Source organism: Bactrocera dorsalis, chromosome 5 (genome assembly GCF_023373825.1).
Source record: "Bactrocera dorsalis isolate Fly_Bdor chromosome 5, ASM2337382v1, whole genome shotgun sequence".
NCBI lineage: Eukaryota > Metazoa > Arthropoda > Insecta > Diptera > Tephritidae > Bactrocera > Bactrocera dorsalis.
In genome coordinates, this window is record NC_064307.1 from 9662377 (window position 1) to 9683827 (window position 21451).

The 21451-nt window shown below is 38.7% G+C and overlaps 4 protein-coding genes across 7 annotated transcripts; 2 read left to right on the forward strand and 2 right to left on the reverse strand.

The window, feature by feature from the left end:
- Window positions 1-3695: 3695 nt before the first annotated feature.
- Window positions 3696-4654, reverse strand: LOC125778792 (serine protease 1-like). The gene is made up of 2 exons (XM_049458057.1): window positions 4372-4654; window positions 3696-4309 (listed from the first exon to the last, which is right to left on the reverse strand). The coding sequence occupies exons 1-2, from the start codon at window positions 4626-4628 to the stop codon at window positions 3751-3753; spliced, it is 816 nt and encodes a 271-aa protein (XP_049314014.1). The 5' UTR covers window positions 4629-4654; the 3' UTR covers window positions 3696-3750.
- A 2355-nt stretch (window positions 4655-7009) lies between these two features.
- LOC105231395 (serine protease 1-like) lies at window positions 7010-13598 on the reverse strand. Of its 4 annotated transcripts, none has more exons than XM_011212681.3 (4): window positions 13505-13598; window positions 7751-8040; window positions 7425-7684; window positions 7010-7360 (listed from the first exon to the last, which is right to left on the reverse strand). In XM_011212681.3, exons 1-4 carry the CDS (start codon window positions 13508-13510, stop codon window positions 7059-7061), a joined length of 858 nt encoding a protein of 285 aa, XP_011210983.2. In that variant the 5' UTR covers window positions 13511-13598; the 3' UTR covers window positions 7010-7058. The 4 variants fall into 4 exon arrangements, with proteins under 4 accessions (XP_011210983.2, XP_049314005.1, XP_049314003.1 ...); XM_049458048.1 differs by having other exon boundaries at window positions 7751-7844; window positions 13309-13538; XM_049458046.1 differs by lacking the exons at window positions 7425-7684; window positions 7751-8040 and adding exons at window positions 12682-12822; window positions 12887-13146 and having other exon boundaries at window positions 7010-7219; window positions 13215-13535.
- A 775-nt stretch (window positions 13599-14373) lies between these two features.
- On the forward strand, window positions 14374-16004 carry LOC105231396 (protein tantalus). The gene is made up of 2 exons (XM_011212682.3): window positions 14374-14532; window positions 14592-16004. The coding sequence occupies exons 1-2, from the start codon at window positions 14459-14461 to the stop codon at window positions 15502-15504; spliced, it is 987 nt and encodes a 328-aa protein (XP_011210984.2). The 5' UTR covers window positions 14374-14458; the 3' UTR covers window positions 15505-16004.
- Window positions 16005-17903: 1899 nt separating this feature from the next.
- On the forward strand, window positions 17904-21347 carry LOC105231477 (brachyurin). The gene is made up of 3 exons (XM_049458040.1): window positions 17904-19149; window positions 19237-19412; window positions 20316-21347. Exons 1-3 carry the CDS (start codon window positions 18782-18784, stop codon window positions 20990-20992), a joined length of 1221 nt encoding a protein of 406 aa, XP_049313997.1. The 5' UTR covers window positions 17904-18781; the 3' UTR covers window positions 20993-21347.
- The last annotated feature ends 104 nt before the right edge of the window (window positions 21348-21451 follow it).

A 21451-nucleotide genomic window follows, 5' to 3' on the forward strand; every position in this document is an offset into this window, starting at 1 on the left:
TACATTCTCTAACTCGGTCACCATTTAAGCAGTTAGAATTATATTTGACGGTTTGATTAGATCTCTCGAATTATTTTCACACGTTTATAATACTTCCGAACTGTGATTGCATCTGAGTCTAGCATTTTCTTGTTTATTTACATTTGTAATCAGAATATACTATATGTATTGGTAATTGAATGCGAAGTCACCTCTTCAAAATGTCAGTAAAAATTTCAAAACATGGATCTAACTACTCACGTTTGAAAGCTGCAATAAATCTTAAAATCTGATTTTAATGGTTAACTGCTGCATATCAAGAGCCCGATAATATTTTATTGAATTCACGTAGCAAATCAAGATAATCAATCAAACAATAATAAAGTTATTTACCACCCTAGAACTAACCACTAGCTACACGGTCATCACTCCAAGCGGATTTTATTCATAAATTTTTTGGTAATTTTTAAGTGAAATAAAACAAGTAGGGAAGTGCTAGAGACGGATGTTACCGAACATTTAATATCTATACTAATTCAATATTAATTATGTGACGAAGCATTTAACGAATTATAATCAGATTTTAAATTCACTAATATTTGAGTTATCAACACCTATTTGAGTTATCAGCACCTCTGAGTTTCAGTACTAAAACTCGTTTACTTAATTTCATTAAAATATCACACATATTGACTAACACAAAGAATTTGTAATCAGCTGGGGAGTCGGTAATCACTATATCTGGTATATTAAGACTAAGAAAATGAGTGGGACTGATTGATTTCACCTTTGGCATTATTATACGCGAGAACATTTTTCTACGCAATTTCACGAAGATAACTCCTACACTGCTCGAGTTATTTGGTGTAAAGGCATCTAGAAGAACGAATATCGTAAATGTGTAGTATACGAGTCGATTCGAATCCGTTCCTAGCAATTAGGACTGACGTTTTGAACGACTTAACGTATTTTACGTCGAGATCTTAAATTGAAAGCTTGCGAAATACTGATTGTGCCAGAACTGAAGCTCAACCTTCCCAAGCGACATCACTTCGCTCTATGGGATCTTGAAAGTAGATTCCAAGAAATCGGACGTTTTAGGGCCAAATCTTGTTCAGCGATTAGATCAATTTCTGGTTCAATGGGTATGAAGATAAGCAAAATTGCTGCATTTAGGACCAGGAACAACCTGAAGATTTTCATGTTTTCATGTTTTGGGCTAATCGATTGGGCACCAAGGTCGTGTGATATCACACCGTTAGACTTTTTCTGTAGGGATATGCAGACGATCTCGCCTCGATTCAAACCTTGGAACAAAACATCACGCGTGTCATTCGAGTTATCGAAAGTTGAACTCAATGGACCATCTGAAACATAGGCCCGGCCAACATTTGATAGAGATAATCTTCAAAAATTAAAGTATACAAAATGTTTTTTCGAATGATAATAAAAATTCCCCATTAAACTTGAAGTTTCTTTGTTTTTTCTTTAAAGAAGTAGTTAATCTCGAAATGGACCACCCTGCATATGCACATATATCAGTGCTGTCCGTTTATATTTTTTATTGTATGGCAATATTTTTTTTAATAAATAAATATTTTCAAAAATTATGCTCAGTTATGCAAATGTGACACCTAATTAATTAGAAAATTATTGATTGCGGCCTGAAGGCCTGAATTCGGGATTGCCTCAATAATCAGTTCATTCCGATGCCAAGATTTTGCTTTTTACAACTCTTTCTTGACATAACCGCATAAAACAATTAGGAGGTCAGGTAACGTGACCTTGTGAGCTAGCGAAAAGTGGAGTACCCTGTTTAGATCAAAATGGGCGTCACCACACATAAACAGACAATTTATCAAGTTATTGTCTTCTTCGTTCATTTCAATAATTGTCTGAAAAAATTCCGAACTCCGAGTCGAAACTTTTGCATTAACCTGAATTGGCAATGCAACAACCGCGATTGTTTCTTAAATTCCATAGGGATCTTGATGGTACAGTCTTCTTGTGAAAATTCCAGATTCGACAAACGTCTTTACTAACCTCATAATGGACCATTTACTCGAGGAAGTGCCGCCAAAATCCCGTCTGAATTTGCCATGGGTGGAATTGACCAACTGCAAAGCAAGGTACCGCTGCAATTAAGGAATGCTATCTCATATATAAAACTTGCCGAAATTGAACCCTTACTTTTCTGGCTATAGCTTGGCGAATTGTAGACGGCCTAATACATATCTTAGCTTACCCGTGAATACATAATAAGCAGCCCCTGATTATGAGCAACAGGAGAGGAGGGTTCGGCTTAAAAAACCCGTAATATCCTACGGTGACGAGGGGAATAGATGCTTGGAATAAGCATCAAACAACCTCTAAGAGGCTGCTTCGAGTGAATGTCTATCAATGAGATGGAGGCAACAGGACGACGGGGGACGCCACATCGAAAATAAAAATATCCCGAATTGTGTGCATTTGTACATATGCACGGAGAGAACTACCCCGTGCTTGCACCCATCTGGATTAGAGACCAGTAAAATTCTCATTAAGGTATACTAAAAAAAATTAAATTTGTATCACAACCGTCTTCGTCCCATTAAAACCCTGGAAAGTCTTCCGGTACGTTCAAAGCCCATCCCCATTTAATTGAATTAATAAGAACTCCAAATTAGCTCCTGGCTGGCTCTTTTCTCAATCTCTCATGAGGACTTGTGTCAACCCTTGCGTGACCTACCGCGTGTACAGACAACCATGGTCTCTTAGCGGCTTAAAGCGGAGACTCGATAGAAAAAATAAATACACATAATCAAACCAAAACAAAAACAAAGAAAAACGACTTTATTCCGATCGTTTAGTTTGAATGACCGCTATATGCTATAAGGATCCGATGTGAACAATTTTTTCGAGGATTTCATTATTGCCTTAGGTAATAAATCATGCCAAATTTCATGAAGATATCTCCTCAAATGAAAAACCTTTTCATTCATACAAGCATCATCCAATCGTTCAGTTTGTATGGCAGATATTCGCTATAGTGGTCCGATCTAAACAATTTCTTCGGAGATTACATTATTACTTTAAGCACTAACTTTTGCATAAATTTCATGATTATAAATCGTAGAATGAAAAAACTTGCCATACAAAGCTAACTTATGCAAAATTTCAGATCGATATAGGAAGCACTGAGGGACTAGTCACGTCTATACAAACAGATGGGCAAACCGGCATGACTATATCAACTCAGCTCGTCGTACTGATCTTTTATGTATATATTTCATTGGGTTCTACTCTTCCTGAGTTTGTTTGCTTTCGCGATAGATGGATAGATTATCGCCATAAAAAATTTGCTTTGAGCTTAAATAAGCTAGTTGTACTGAACACTGAGGTCATTGGAGACGTTTGAAGTGCTATTAGCTCAGGGTTCAGTTTTGCGATGAAATTCCCTTCCCTTTTCTTTAGTACCCTTCGTTTCTTTTACATCATCATAACAGTTTATTTCAGGCGAGAAAAAGTGTCTACTGTGGAGACGGAGAAAGTGTATATATCTTTTTAAATATATGTAAATGGGTTACGTGCACTCTGATCTAAATGTACAGAGTTAAGAGTGAATCAATTATATAAATTTTTGGAACCACACAACTTCAAAATTCTTTCTCATTTACTTTCATTATGATTAGCCAATTATTGTGAAAATCCTAGAGATATAAAAAGAAGACATAATCTTATCGTTTTTTGCTTAAAAATTTTATTAGGTATCTTCACAATATTTCATAGAATTTAATAGTATGCGATACCGGTGACACCACGGATCCAGTCCAAATGGCGACTGACACGTTGGAAACCAGATGGCAGACCAGCGGTGCAACCAGCGGCAGCAACGAATGAAGTCACACCAATCAACACTTGGTTGTTGTCCACAGCCAATGGGCCACCAGAGTCACCACCGCAAGTTGAACGTCCGCCGTTTGTGGAAACACAGATGGTGTTGTCGGTGACAGTGCTGCTGCCATAGACGCTAGCGCATTCACTGTTGGAAATCACCTGAACAGTGACGTATTGCAAATGGTCTTGGTTGTTGCCTGAAGTGCCACCCCAGCCAGATGCGGTAGCCCACTGACCCTCGTAATTGCTGTATTGGTTGAAAGATGGCAGTCTGATGGCTTGAATGTTGCCAGAGAAAGAAACTGAGTGAATCCACAGGAGAGTGACGTCGTTATCCAGAGTATTAGAGTTGTAATTGGGGTGCTGGTGGATATCGTTGGAGTGGATGGTGGTTGCATATTGGTTGCCATTGGAACGCACAACGCTACCCAAGTAGACGGTGATGGTGTGAGCGCTATAAGGATAAAAATAAATATTTGCAATAGGAAATTTTCATTATTAGAAGCTTTAACTTACCCATCTGTGCAGTGAGCGGCAGTCAGAACCCAGTTTGAGCCAATCAAGGAACCACCACACCAGTAATTGCCTGAATTCTTCGATAGAAGTAAACCAGCTTGGTAGGGAACCAAACCATCCCAAGCGTAATCACCATTGGTGATGCGTCCACCCAAGACTGGAGACTCGGGTAAGTCCTCGATGAAAGCGGTCTTTTCGTAGACCGGAGTTGCAGAGGCTGCAGCCACAGCGAGAGCAAAAACAATAAGCAACTTCATGTTGATTGGTTCAGTGTAGTTAAAGTACTATGGTTTCAATGTTTCCATTGACGCCTTTTATAAGTCAGTGCAACGGAAACGCTAAATCCATTTGCATCAGTTAAAATTACACTTCAATCATGATAGGCGAATTTTGATTAGAACGTTAACTCTGTTCTCTCGATAGCTATAAATCAAAGATAAGTGGTATATCTACAAAGCTAACAACGCTTTGAACTTTTTATTTTTATTGTATGTTATAATCAGTTGGCTCTCTTTGCCCTGTAAAATCAGGGTGATATTATTTTTCTCACAGATTTTAAGACACCTTCGTACGAGTGAGTTTTTCATGTTGGTCCGTTTATTTAATCAAAATTAGATTTGCCACAGCTTATAGGTTAAAAGTCGTTTGTTTTATCATAACTTGATATGGCGGGACATTTTAGAAAATGGTAGTATTTGGGAAATAATAACACAAATGTAATGGTCATGTTTGGAGCTATCCAAGTGTTATAACTGCCAAACGATTCAATCGAAAAATTAATTAAATGAATGATGAGAGAGCATTTTTTGATGTGGATCAGTTTAAAAGGTTGTAATAAGCATAGCATCCTTCACATGCATATCTCTCCAACAGCTTGACTTATTTTATATTTATATTTGCCATATTCTCCCTCTTTAATTCCATCCTATACCATTACTCTACAACACAACATTCGGCTGCACCGGAATTCAGCCCTTCTTAATTTTTATGTCATCAGAATAAATTTTAATAATTAAATAGTATATACCCTCCTCAGAGTATCGATAACATGGAGCTAACTGCCCAAATGATTAAATGTTTAAAGCAACAAAAATTCACATCTCAAGAGACCGATAACATTGTGTTTGAATACAAGCTGTAAATCAAAATAATCTATAAACAGGAGTGTTATTTACAACCTATAAACTTACTACTGGGTACACATTACTCCAGTAAAGCGGATTTCATTCATAAATTTGCGGGAATTTTGTGTTTCTTTTTTACACACTCGTACCATGTTGCCACAGAGTATAATAGTTTTGTTCACATAACTATTTTTTGTATTCCATGTGTGTTATTTTTGGCTTGTTAAATAAGTTCGTGCATAAAATGCGAGTGGCAGAAGTAGAGTTTCTCGAAAAGTGTAGATCAACTGTTGAAAAATAAAGCAGTTGTCGTAAAAAAAGACAGTCACATCTGCAATGTTAGAATATAATTTTTGAAATATAAAATATCCCTATAAAATATCCCTAACTTTTTCCTGGACTAAATGATCTCCACCTGCACCATTGCCCAACCTCTTTTTAAAGTCGAACCATGTGTCGAACTCAGTTTTACTAATTTTCGCATTTGAATATATGGTATGTTTTATACCGTCATCCGAATCAAGGTGTACACGTGTGTTACTATTGGAAATGTGGCGCAGCTTCTTCCGTAATAGTCGGGATTTTCCTACCAGGCGTGTCATTATAATTCGGAATGCATATATAGCTTCACATAAAACTTCCTACCAGCAGACAATATCGCAAAAAGTCTTAATATGCGCATTTGATCAACCGTTCTCCACTCATACCATGATGGTAACCATTCGGTAAAGTAAAAGAAATTAATGCGACTTCATACTGCATACTTATAGGATGACTATTGCGCTACTTCCTCTATAACTTATACCAGAGCCTTTAAAACTGTTCGCACTGACAATCCAAAATGAAGGCGCTAAATTGGGAAAGCTGTATCCGTTTGGGTCAATGCTTGACTAACCGACCTCGAAATGTTTGCTCTATCACGTATAAAAACCACGGAAGCCTACTTAAAATATTTTATGTTTTTTTTTATTTAGTAGAAGTTTATTTTAGACGTTCTCTAGTGAAAACGGTGGAAGACGATAAATAAAAAAGACTTAGCAAAATGCACATAAGACTAAATTTTGTTTTAATGGTGAGGTTTCATAGAGATATAGCGGAAACCTGGAGAGTGAACAACGCGAAAGAATCTCTACAGGCCTCCTTTCATTGAACCACAGTGCAGTCGCTGGCTTGGATTAAGTGCAAAAGGCAGTGAGATGAGTTGAGTCGATTTAGACATGTCTCTGTTTGTATATTCGCGAATTAGTCCGTCATTTTTTAAGATATCAAACTGAAATTTCAAAAGAAAGACATAAATTTCAATACCATTGAGAATTTACTAACCAAGATTGAAGAGTTTATGGATAACACAACGGACGAATTTCCACCCAAGAGAGATTTATGGATTTTGGATCAACCCACAACCAAATCGAACCATTCAGCCAGTTCTTGATAGATATACAATTAGTCAAAAAACTAAAATAAAAAAAATCATATATGCTAAAATAAAAAATTAAATATTTAGTAGGAATTGTAAGCATACAGCAATTTATATTTTCAGTAAAATTTTAAGAATTTCGTTTATTAGTAAGAGATGCCAGTTCTCTCTTTAATCCAATTGAGGTAGCTAGTAACACGAATGAAACCAGCTGGAGCGCCAGATTGGCAACCGGAACTGGATACGAACGAAGTAACGCCGACAAGCACACCATCGGATTCCAAAGCCAATGGACCACCAGAATCACCTTGGCAGGTGGACGTACCACTGGGGGTAGATATACAGATGGTGTTGGCTGTTACAACTTTAGTGCCATAAGTAGCAGAACAGACCGAATTAGCTATGATCGGAAGGCGGGCGTAATTCAAAGATGAAGAAGTCGAAGACGCTGAAACAGAACAAAGTTTATACTAACCACAAATAATGATACATGGCTGTATATATAGACTTACTGTCGCTGGTGCGGCCCCAGCCTGAAGCAATAGCATAGCTGCCAGCGTAGGTGGCGTACGATGAAGAGATCGAAGGCAATTTAATGGCGGATATTTCGCTGGTGTAAGTCACAGCAGGGATCTTAATCAATGTAATGTCATTGGCAAGAGTTTTGGAGTCATAGCCGGTGTGCTGGTATATAGAGCTGGAGGTAACGGTGTACTTGACTTTAGATGCGGTACGTGTGGTGCTGCCCAAATAGACGATCACCTGGGTAACTCTATGAAAAAGAATTAAAAAAAGCTTAAAGACTGAATAATTTAAAATAATGTTTAACTTCGCTTACTGGTCAGAGCAGTGAGCTGCTGTTAAAACCCAAGTGGAGCCGATGAGGGAACCACCGCACCAATAATTGCCTGTGCTGCGAGTTAGCGACAAACCTGCTTGATAAGGAAATTGTCCAGTCGCAGCTTTGTTGCCGTTGGTAATACGTCCTGATAGAACTGGTGATGTTGGCAAATCCTCTATGAAAGCAGGCTTCTCAAAAGCATTGTCCACATCTTCATTGATTGCCGAATGATCGGGAACGATGTAAGCCGAGGCAACAGCCAAGGATAGAACGAGTGCGATGAAGACCTTCATTTCAGTCGGTGGTACGTTGTATAAGCAACTGATGTCAATAATCGAGAACAAATCATTTTATAGGCAAAGATAAAGTCGGTTGTTCGCAACCATAAATAATACTTTTCAATGATTAAATGATAAGCCTATAGCATATAAATCGATTAAAGAATATCGTCATTAACCGTATATTTATATACGTGTACGAGTTTTTGGATTTACCAATTATATAAAAAGGGGTATTTTCGTTTTGAACAGATTTTTATGACCAGTAATATGGATCATTGTTTCTTTCGTTTCTTTCTTTTGTTAATGCATTACTGGAAAGTCCAATGATAGGGTATTGCCCGTCGTGTGAAGTGGGATAAGCTAAATAGAAACAGACTCTTAATGGTGAAATCAATTTTGTATTTGTCCTCATTTTTAAGTTGATTAAAAGTCGGTCATAGAGACAAACCTCCAACGCAGCTATCCCAAGGAACCATTTAAGCGATAGTCAAGCGGCACTTAGAACAATCTCCTTATATGAGATGCAATCGCTACTGGGGCTGGAGTGTAGAGAATGGCTGAATAGCCTAGCGGAACATAGCTAAGTCCACCTCATCTGAGTGCCCGGTTTCAAAGGTATAGCCGGGACGGAACTGGCTGTTGAGCTCGCCCGCTCCGCAACATCCGCTATCTTGGTGGGACCTGAACTCTTCCCTGGGTGGATTCCCATACCATAAAAGAGCTGCTCCGAAAGGAAGAAGAAGTAGGCAGAGAGAGAGAGGTGTTAGCAAAAACTACATGTCATGCGGCATGCCTGTTGCTAATGGGAGGTTATAACCTCAGCAGGTTTAAATATTCAATCAACCTCTCTAGGGATAAACTCAGACTTCTGGTCGCTTTCTAAACTGGCCACTGCAAGCTGAAGAAGCACTTACACAACATGGGCCTAGCTTCCAGCGTTAATTCCCGGTTCTACGACAGGGCGCCTAAAACACCAGAACGTCTTCTAATTGACATTAAAGGCTTTTGGATTCATGTTTCCAAATAGGGATCACATCGCTTCGCTGGCACCCAGAAGTATAAAGTACAAAAACCAAGGTAGCCTACTTAGATTTTTTTTAATGTTTTTGTTTTTATTAAGTAGTAGTTTAATAAAAAAAAGGAGGGTCTCTCATCCGAAGCTGTTTATGCTTTTTCATTAGTAGTGTTTTTTTACGTTACGGGTCCCAAACCAAGTGCATTATACCGTGGCGGGGATGTTTTGCCTTCAAACGGATATTTGGTGGCTACCCAGAGGATACTTAGTCAAAGACCGGAAATCGTGAGCTGCTTGATCTACATATATGTAAAAAAATCGTTTCTGACCACTCCCAATAAAATGGAAATCAGAGAACTTTCCTCACTTGCGTGAACTTCTACATATGACTCCATCCTCCAACTGAAGAGATGGACGATGGGACCAAAGACGCCTTTTATGAGCGCTTATAGCGCACCTATCGTGCTTGGCGACATTAACGCCATGGTGGACAAGGAAGGTTTCGTTGGCACAACAGTCAACCCAAATGGGTTGAGACTGATCGACTTCGCCGATGACCGAAATATGGTCATCTGTGGTACTAGATTCCTGCATAGAAAAATTCATCAAGCTACCTAGCTGTCTATAAAAATTCATCGAAAAGCCACCAGCCAGATCGATATGTTGTGATAGACGGAGGACACGTCTAGACGTGCGTACGCTCCGAGGTCCTAACATCGACTCGGTCCATTATCTTGTTGCAGCCAAGATACGCACCGCCTCTGTTCAGGAAAAACCTCATGTCATCAAACACAAGTACGGTTCGACGTCGAAAAGCTGCAATCACAAGAAACAGCCGAACGATTTTCTACTCGGTTTACACTACTTCTGAAAGCAATCATCAACTCGGTATGAGGGAACTGTGGGACGGCATTTCAAGCTCCTTACGTACAGCTGCAAACGAAACCATTGGTTTTCGGAAAATGCAGTGGAGGGAAACAGACAGAAACACGTGCGGGTTGGGATAGATACCGAGAGTTAAAGAGGGAAGCGAGACGCATTTGTAGACAGAAAAAGAAAGAGGCCGAAATGAGTGAGTATGGAGAGCTTGACAAGCTGGCCGACAGGGGTAATGCTCGTAAATTCTTCGAAAAAATGACTAACAGAAGTTTTCACGACCGGAGCATACTCTTATACAACCCCCAGAGGTGATCTAGTAATCAATGCCCAGAGCACACTAAAATTATAGAGGGAACACTTCTCCAGCCAGCTGAACGGCAGTGAAAGCATAACGCCAGGAGAAGGCGAACCCGATTCCTCAATCGGTGACGATGGAACAGACGTTGCATTGCCCGACCATGAAGAAGTCTGAATAGCAATTACTAAACTAAAGAAGAACCATGAATTGCAGGCCGAGCTATGGTCGAAGAACGATAACGGGCAGCATCAGCTTCTTTGTAGCATATGGTCGGACGAAAGCATGTCCAACGATTGGAGTTTAAGTGTGCTCTGCCCAATCCACAGAAAGGAAGAACCCACAATCTGCGCCAAATTCCGTGGGATAAGTCTCCTAAACATTGCATATAAGGTTCTATTGAACGTATGTGAAAGATTAAAGCCACCCGTCAACAAACTGATTAGACCTTGAAGAGAGAATCGACACACATCACCTTTCCATCGATATCAAAGCTGCTTTTGACAGCACAAAAAGGAGCTGCCTTTCTGAATTTGGTATCCCTGCAAAATACGGCTGCATAGACTGACGTTGAGCAATACCAAAAGCTCCGTCAGAATTGGGAAGGACCTCTCCGAGCCGTTCGATACCAAACGAGGTTCCAGACAAGGCGACTCTCTATCGTGCGACTTCTTCAATCTGTTGCTGGAGAAAATAATCTGAGGTGCAGAACTTAATCGAGCAGGTACAATCTTTTATAAGAGTGTACAGCTGCTGGCGGGCGCCGATGATATTGATATCATCGCCCTCAATACAAGCTCTGTTAGTTTTGCTTTCTTTAGACTAGATAAGCAAGCAGAGGAAAAGGGTTTGGGAGTGAACGAGGGCAAGACGAAATATCTCCTGTCATCCAACAAACGACTAGGCTCCCACGTCACTGTTGACAGTCATAACTTCGAAATTGTAGATAATTTCTTTTATCTTGGAACCAGCAGTAACAGTAGCAACAATTTCACACTCGAAATCCAACGCAGAATAACTCTTGCCTTTGGTTTGAGTAGGCAAAAACAAAACTCTATAATTCACTCATTATTCCCGTCCTACTATGTGGTGCAGAGGCTTGGATGATGACAACATCTGATGAGTCGACGTTTCGAGAGAAAGGTTCTGCGAAAGATTTATGGTCCTTTGCGCGTTGGCCACAGTGAATATGTTGTCCGAATTGACGAAAACACTCCAGCTCTGAAATTATCCAACGCAGTACCTGCCGGGAAACTGGCGCGCTGTTGTTAACTCGGCCATAATCGCGTAAGCGGTGTCTATATCAGTAAAGAAGAAGAATATGCTTATTTTAGTCGTTCTCTAGTGAAAACGGGGGAAGATGATAAATCAAAAATATTTGACAAGATACACATAAGACTCAATTTTGTTTGGATGGTGTACTTTCATAGAGATATAGCTGAAACCTGAAGTTTGAAGAATCTGAAAGAACCACTTCGGGCCTCCTTTCATCGAACCACAGTACACTCACTGGCTTGAGTTACGTGCCAAAGCCTTTTAAATGATCAGTGGGGCGAGTTGAGTCATTTAGACATGGCCCTCTCTCTATCTGTCTACTCATCTCTCTGTCTGTATATTCGTGAATTAGTCCCTAATTTTAAGATAACAAACTGAAACTTTAATAGTACGAGTTAACTTTCACATACATATATAAATGATGATTCCTGCGAAAACTGTAAAATCAATTTTTTGAACGAGATGACCCATTACAGTCGGGTCTACGCCATTGGAACGAACTTAGATTTTTATCTACCGGACTGTCAGTCGAGACAACCTGCATTTCTAAATTTATAGCGAATATTTCTAAGACAATAACTTAAGCGGGCAATCTACGTAAAGGCTATATGTTCTCTGCTTTAACTTAATTTCCTCCCATCTACCTATTTACTTTGATAAACCTCAATTTGTGGAATTAATTAACAGATCCTTATGAAATGGTGTATCCCTTTAGCCACTTTTGCCAGACTGAGATTGTGTCGGTAGACACATCTTTCACGAACATCTAGCGAAGGTGCTGACGCCTTAATAAATTTGTGGTAAGCACAAAAAGATTCGCCAATCGATGAAAATCTAGTGAGGAATTTCCGTACAAAGGAGATTTCACGATTTTTCATCAACCCCACAAGCTTACCAATCCCTTTAGCACAACTGTGATAGATATTTAATTAATCAAAAAAATAAAATAAATAAATATTTAGTAGGAATTGGAAAGCATACAGCAATTTTTATTTTCAGTAAAATTTTAAGAATTTTGTTTGTTAATAAGAGATGCCTGTTCTCTCTTTAATCCAATTGAGGTAGCTAGTAACACGAATGAAACCAGCTGGAGCGCCAGATTGGCAACCGGAACTGGACACGAATGAAGTAACGCCGACAAGCACACCATCGGATTCCAAAGCCAATGGACCACCAGAATCACCTTGGCAGGTGGACGTACTACTAGGAGTGGACACACAGATGGTGTTGGCCGTTACAACTTTAGTGCCATAAGTAGCAGAACAGACCGAATTAGCTATGATCGGAAGGCGGGCGTAATTCAAAGATGAAGAAGTCGAAGACGCTGAAACAGAACAAAGTTTATACTAACCACAAATAATGTTGCATGGTTAAATAGGTAGACTTACTGTCGCTGGTGCGGCCCCAGCCTGAAGCAATAGCATAGCTGCCAGCGTAGGTGGCGTACGATGAAGAGATCGAAGGCAATTTAATGGCGGAAATTTCGCTGGTGTAAGTCACAGCAGGGATCTTAATCAATGTAATGTCATTGGCAAGAGTTTTGGAGTCATAGCCGGTGTGCTGGTAGATAGAGCTGGAGGTAACGGTGTACTTGACTTTAGATGCGGTACGTGTAGTGCTGCCCAAATAGACGATCACCTGGGTAACTCTAAAAAAATAATTTAAGGAAAAAACTTAAAAATTGAACAATTTATGACAATGCTTAACTTCGCTTACTGGTCAGAGCAGTGAGCTGCTGTTAAAACCCAAGTGGAGCCGATGAGGGAACCACCACACCAATAATTGCCTGTGCTGCGAGTTAGCGACAAACCGGCTTGATAAGGAAATTGTCCAGTCGCAGCTTTGTTACCGTTGGTAATACGTCCGGATAAAACTGGTGATGTTGGCAAATCCTCTATGAAAGCAGGCTTCTCAAAAGCATTGTCCACAGCTTCATTGACAGACGACTGATCGGGAACGATGTAAGCCGAGGCAACAGCCAAGGATAAAACCAGTGCGATGAAGACCTTCATTTTCGTCAGTGATACGTTGTACAAGCAACTGATGTTAATAGTTGTGAACAAATCATTTTATAGGCAAAGATAAAGTTGGTCGTTCGTTACCATAAATAACACCATTCAATGATTATATGATAAGCCTATCGCATATAAATCGGTTGAAGAATATTGTAAATTTAAATGATAATATAATTGATGTCATTAAGTGTATATTTGCAAACGTGCACGAGTTTTGGATTTATCAATTATATAAAAAGGGGTCTTTTCATTTTGAACAGATTTTTATGCCCAATAATAGGGTGTCTTTCGTTTCTTTCGTTGTTTTTGTATTAATCAATTGCGGGAAAGTCCCCGTAGTTCAAAGTTTATGAGAAGCTGGATAAGCTAAATAGAAACAAACTACTCTATATGCTGAAATCAATTTTGTATTTTTCTTCATTTTCAAATGGGTTCAATTTCTCTAAAATTTTTGTTTTTCTAAATTCTTGTTTTTGTTTTTTATATTTTTGCTTTTTAACCTATCCAAACTAAAGCATGTCCTGTTACTTTAGTCTCTACTCAATCATATCTTTTAACTGTTCAACTGAACTAATATTTTTGGGTTCGACTGTAAGATAACAGCAGTGTAGCTGTCTCGTTTGATATATACTTTTTTGACGTGTACCTACAAGAATTTAGATAACCGTTCTGAGATTTTGTTGTTTACAGGTTGAGATAGCGTTGTAAAACTAAAAATATAAAGAAAGAATTCAAAATCGGGTATATAACAGACTGTTATTTAGTTCAGAAAAGTACTTTTAAAAATTAGCTGAGAAATTAGTTGAACAAACAGTCTGGCAATCTTTGCGCTTAATTACAGTGCTTTCTAAACTGTTGACTGTGTGTCAAAACAGTTTAGCGAATTTGTTTGACATTTCAATTCGAGTAGTAAACAGAAATATACCTATGAGTTTTTAACAAATTATGGAACGCATTCTTTCTGGTATAGCGAAAATAAATTTTCAACAAAATTGTGAAGATATTTTGGTTGAAAGTCGGTAAGCAAACTGAAATAAATTGCAGCAAGCTTGATATAAATCGGGGCTTTAATTTGTAGTTTGGGTAACATGGCCGATCAATTGCAAGAGATGTCCAGAACCGTAGATACAAACGATGAGTGTAAGAAGAACGATAATACCGCAGAGAGTGATATAGAATCCGATTTGAATAGTTCCGGCGAAACCAATTTATTTGGTGATGATGATGCAGATAGCAGCAGCAGCACCAGCAAAGCCGGTGGCAGTTTCTCACAGCGTCGCAATTTACCGCGTCGTGCTTGTAAAGAAAATAGTTTAAAACTAAAACGGCGTTCGATTGCGAAACCAAAACGCCACAGCTCCTCAATGACATGTGATTTCTCTATGCTCCGTCCAGCTGATATACGTAAAATTTACTGCAATAAAAAACTGAAAAATTTCCGACCTACTTGCTTGGAGACAATCTTTGAAGATCCACAGCCTGAGCCGCGCCGCGGCAATGATGCGGTTGCAGCCTGCAATAGTGCATTACGTTTAATTGGTTTGCGTAAAATACGACGTTCGCTATCCTGTTCAGATGGTTTGAATACCAATAAAGCTTTAATAAAACAGAGACGTGCTAAAATAAAAAAAGCATTTGGTCGACGAAGTGCTTGCAAAAAGATATCATTACATGATTTCATCGATCGTTTGAATAAAAGTTTCGGCGACGAAGCCGACGTTGAAGATGCCGATCTGGAGACTGACGACAATAATCCACAGGATGTGTCAATGGAGGCAGAAATGTGCGCTGTACCGACAGATTCTTCGCTGTCTGCAGAAAAGACACCAATAAAGACTGATTTCGCAATGCAATTAGAAACGGATTTGGTTGATACAAATGAATATAGCAATACAAAGGTGGAGAGAGAGTCGTTATATCTTATGTCAAATAATTGTGGAACTCTGTCATATTCTTCAGATACAACAGATACTAGTTTGAGTACTGCATAATAGAAGCATAATTATTTAGAAGTTATACATTAGTTAGATATTAGTTATATTATACTACATTTTGAGAGTACCAAGTTATATTGTGAGTGTTATTGAAATTCACTGCCAATTTTGGTTTTTGTTTGAACTACATGTTTCATATCCTTAATATTTTAGTTTTTGTGAAATTTTTATTCAGAAATCTATACGCATTCATAATTAATTGAAATTCATTAATTTTTCACCACTTTTCATCTTTTAAGATTTAAGATATTGATTGTACGTATTATTTGTGTGTGTTTGCATAATAATATTGATAATGAATGTTTTAATTTGTGTCTTATTACATTATATCTATTCGTGCAAGAACATACGATTTTACATATAAACGGCAACAACTACTAGCATTAAGACAGTTCATAACGTAATTTCTTCTAAGCTATTTTATATAAACAGTTTCGATTTCATGGAGAATATTGTAAGTGTATTTTACAAAAATATCATAATTTAAATGAATTCATACAAATATAACTTTGTGTTGAACTTTTCGTTGCAAATTTACAACGTTTCCGCAATTTGGCGCATTTACCGAAGCTCAACAGATAAGAAAAGCTAACTACAAAAACAATTCCATGAAAATAAATAAATTTAATACAACAATTTAATTTACGCTATGTAGATATTTTATGGTTTTGATATTTCTTATGTAATCAACCGATAGGAAATCGATAGATTTGTGAGAATGGCATGTATAAGTGCAGCGTTTTGTGATACCAAAAGTGTGTTTTGATTTGAATTGATTTATACGTCATGCAAAATCTTTACGATAACTTCGTTTATAAGGAAATATGTTACTGTGATTTTTATTGAAGTTTGTATAGCAGTAATATGCTGAAGTGGTCCGATCTGAACAATTCATTCGAAGTTTATAATTCATGCTAAATTTCGTGAAGATATCAAGATATAGCTTCTTGCAACCTTAATATGCCTAATGCATATATTATACATACTTAAATCAAAAGAGAAGGGCTAAAAGTCGAAATTACCCGTTGGTCTGACTGGCAGCCATAAATCACGAAAACAATTCAGAGAAACGAGAGTGACCCTTGCGCAACTTCGTTCTGGATACTGTAGCAGGTTAAACTCCTACTTATTCGGAATAGACCTCGACACAAATATCTAATACATGTCCTGCGTGCAATGAGTCTCCGCATGACACTGGCCACCTCTTTGCATGTTCCACAAACCCCTCTCCCTATTGTCCGACCCCGACGAAACAGCACGTTGGTCCTTCCGTTAGATGACGTCAACGACAACCTGACTAAACCTTACCACCTCAACGGGAACTAGATACCCGTTATAACAACAACAACAAAACAATTCGAATCGGAAAAGCGGTCATATGGTGCATAAGTATCTTGGTTGACTTTTACCAATGTGTTAAAAACAACCGTTAATTAAACAAAACTGTTATGTGCTATTTGTGCAACAAATTGTGGGAGTTAGGAAGTGAAAATTACTTAAATGGTTATTTTCACATATTTTTATGCGTAAACTGTTCCAAATTTTCGCCATTAAATCATTAGTAATAAAACTTCCCACCCACACATATACATACATACATACATATAATAGACACATAAATACTTGGTAAAGTATTTTGCCATAGCTGATAATTCAGGAAACTTGTTGAGGTTTGTACAAAACCATTGGATTTTAAGCTTTTACATGAAACATACTTATGAATATGCACTTGCCCCAAATTACATTGCTTGGGATTTACCGTTGTGTCTTGACAAGCACTAAATTACTCCGCCTCTTTGCCACGAAATGACTTGAATATGGATTGGCATTCAAAAATTTGAACTTATTGATGCATATTATGATTTCCTGCATGTAAAACATTAGCTACATACATACAAACGTGTGCATATGTATATAAACAGGTATGTAAGTATGTACACATGTTTGTAGGTTTATATGAATGCAAGGTAGTTATGCAGGTAGGTTTGTATGTCTGTAGTACATTTGTAAACGATATGTAGATACCTTCAAAGACAACAGGAAGCCTAAAGGCAAACGTAGCGCATTGAGCATTAATGTAATTGTAGTAGTAATTGTTGTTGTCAATACACGTGTACATGTAGTACAATACCTGGCAGCTCATTATAAGGCAATAAAGTGCATCGTTGTTGTAAATTAAGAAAATATTGGGTAGTCGAAAAAATATTTTCGTATTTCTAACCAAACTACAACAATTAATGAATTTTTAAGTTCATGCGCAGGAATTATTTTTTCAAATACAATTTTTGTTAAAATTTACATGTCTGCTTGGCGGCAAAAGCCTGCTCCCGCTTACACTAGTAATCCATTACATTTTTGTCGCGCCGCGCCATAATTACTTAATACAGACTTGTAGGAATTCCAACTGTGAGGTTGGAAAAAGGCAATGAGGCAGCAAATTAAGCCAGCAACTTGTTTACTAATAAGTTATTTTGTACAAATTCATCTACTAACAATCACACTAACACTACATTGTATTTATTTGTGGCAATACTGAGGCACCGCAGACCTAGTGACGCAATTTGCAACAACTCAACGAGAGGTTTGACACCAAGCTCCAGCGCAGCCGCCTTTCAAAGGCATTTCATTCATTCATCAAATGGGCAACTTACTCTCATTTGATACGTTTGTGGATGTCTGCTGCAGAAATGAGCGTGGTGTGGCATGAAGTTTAGCAAGTGCAACGCGAATGCTCGTAAGAGATTGTTTATGTTTAGGGCTGTTGCAGGCAAACCGTATCATATTATGATAACTTAATTTATGTACTAGTGAGAAATTTTGTAGTTTATAAAAATAACTGCCACAGAGCCGACAGTGCTCAGTCGAAATGCGCGTGTGCAATATAACGGTTCGTAGTTGAAACATATAACGGGCGGCTCTAGTTGCGCGAATTGTATAAAAATACAAACCATCATAACTACACACATACTTTCATACAAATCTACGCGCATGCGCACATTTGCAAGTGCAAGTCAAGTGTGGCAAGTGGCAAATAAAATTTACTAACGCCGTACCTAGCGAGGTTCAAATTCAATTACACTATTTCGGATAGTTTTTTATGAAATGCAGTGAAGTAAAGCGCTACAACAACAAAAGAGTGTAATAATAGCCTCACAGGCAAAAATAAAGAAAGTCAAACGGTGGTGGCCTTTCGCCTCATAACGCAAAAAAAGTGCTGACAACAACAAAGCAAGCATTTAAGTAAACAATAAAAGCGGAAATAGTTAAATAAGTGATGATTTCACACACCAACAAAGTGCCAATGCTTCAAATGCTGCTGCTAACGTGCCTAGTGGAGCGCTACACCGCCACCAGTTGGCGGCAAGTGAAACCAATGTATCTGCTATCCATGTACGAGCCGTCCGATGATTATTCTAGTGAGCCGTTGGTTTTAAGTTTAGAAACAGACGCCGACGCAGAAGACGACATGCGGTTGCAACGCACGCCTGCGATGGATCGTATTTTTGGCGGCAGCGTTGCCAAGCGTCACAGCTTTCCATATCAAGTCGGTTTGTTGTTGCAGCGGCCGAAGGGGCTGTACTGGTGTGGTGGTGCGTTGATTTCGGATGAATATGTCTTGACTGCGGCACATTGCGTTGATATGTATGTTGACAATCACATATAGTATGATAATTAGTGCTGAAAGTACAGAAATAATTTGTTATTCTATTTTTCATATTGCCATCGAAGGGCTAAGCGTGCTTTAGTGTTTCTTGGTGCGCATGAGATTAAAAACGCCGACGAAATGGGCCAAGTGCGCATTATGGTTAAGCGTAATAGTTTCATCATATACCCATCGTGGAATCCGCGACGTCTCAAAGATGACATCGCTTTGGTGCGCTTGCCAGTGCCGATCGAATTTAATGGTAAATATTTGTGATTAAAAAGTCTCTTTTTACGGGGTATGACGGCATATAATACAATTGTGTAAAGGCAAAAATCTATTCGGAGCCAACAATAATAGATTCCATTTTTTTTTATTTATAACCACCGCAAGTTACTCAGGACTAGTCTGTAGTGCGTCCAGTCCTTTGTGAAGACAGATGAAACCGGTCCCCGGATATGCTTGTTAGAAAAATCAAATCTGCAAAATATTCTTGGAGAGCACCAAGCCCCTTTAAGAACTTCAGCTCCGGCAGGATGTACCTGAACTCTTTCCTTACCGCCTCTCTTATTCATTTCCTAAACCCCTCCAGATCTTTTAATTACCCATGAACTAAATTTGTCTTAGATTAGGTGGCTGAAACCTCAGCATGACAGCGGATCATACTTAGACTATTATGTACAGTCTTTTGTGAAGCCAGATAAATATGAGTCTTGATCTTTCACAAAATTAATGGCTTATCCGCAAGGCGAGTCTAGTTATCTTTTTTTCCCAACCGGTCCCGGGTATGATTGTTGGAGAAATAAAATCTGCAAAACATTCTTGCAGAGCACCCGGCCCCTATAAGAGCTTTAGGTCCGGCAGGTATTGTACCCCCGCCTTACTTCTTCATTGCCAAAAATCCTCTAAGTTTTTTAACTCTCTATATCGAAGCAATTTATAGGAGCCGCTCCAAGGGAGCTACAAATCTCGAGCTTTAGGATCTTTTATTCACCTTAAAATTTTAATCATAAGCTTTGCTATATCCATAGCCCCTAAAAGCGTTCAGTAACATTTTTTCTTCACTCCTCCATCTCGTCATTTTACTTCACCCACTACATTCATTTCTAAGAAATTGTGATTTTCAAAGATTTCTACCTACTAAAGTTCTCTATACTTCTTGCAGACCGCATACAGCCGATTCCATTGCCGCGTCGCAGTTATGAGTACCAAGACTTTGAAAATAAATTAGCCATCGCTTCCGGCTGGGGACGCTACGCGATGGGCGCGCATGCTATAAGCAACGTGCTACGTTATGTGAGGCTGCGCATAATCGACGGTTGGACCTGCAAACGCAGTTTCCCGCTCTCATATCACAGCACTAATATCTGCACGAGCGGTAAGTATGCGCGTTCCACATGCAACGGCGATTCTGGCGGTCCACTGGTTGTACGACGCAAACATACGAAAAAACGTATACTCGTCGGTCTCACCTCATTCGGCAGTATATATGGCTGCAATCTCGGCTATCCGGCGGCATTTACGAAAGTCGCTTCATACCTGGACTGGATTAATGATGAAACCGGCATTGAGTTGTGGCATGAATCATCGAACGCGATTGTTTTCAAGAAAATGTTAAAAGATTACGAACGAAAGCAACGCCGATACAAATACCCAAAGGAGGACTCAACGATGGAAGATGAGGAAGACTGGAATGACAGCACAGAACAGATACCCGAATTTACACCAGCACGCCTGAATCGCCCATCCAGGGTTGGCCGCACGTCGTATACTTTAAGACCGCCAAGGCAAAGAGTGCGTTATGCGCCGCCAAGAAGTTATCGAAAATATATTTTCTTGTGAGATTTAATTCGCTGCAAATAAAGTTGTTTTCCATGATTCATATTCTGTATATATTTTTGTTTTTTTTCAATACCTCGGAAGCCTTTAATAGCATTTTTTTAATAAAACAAGCCTTTCAAAACTGGGAGCAGACTCGATTATTTAATCGGACGGAAACTGGCGCGAATCCAATCAGATCTTTATTGAACGCAAACCTGCTACTTAAACTGCAGACTATCTGACGCGTTCACCATTGAACCTTCGAATAAATTTGACACCTGGTTGAAGTAATTTACAATTCATCGCAGGCTAGTTCGATAAGACCGACATAAATTTAAGGAACCGATAACGGAATAATATAATACCTTGATTTCATTCAATATTCTGTGTTCAATGAATTTCATAAAATCTGAGATTATAAGCAATCTCAAAAAATGCTATTGAAATCCCAAGCAATATTCAACACTGAATCCATATATG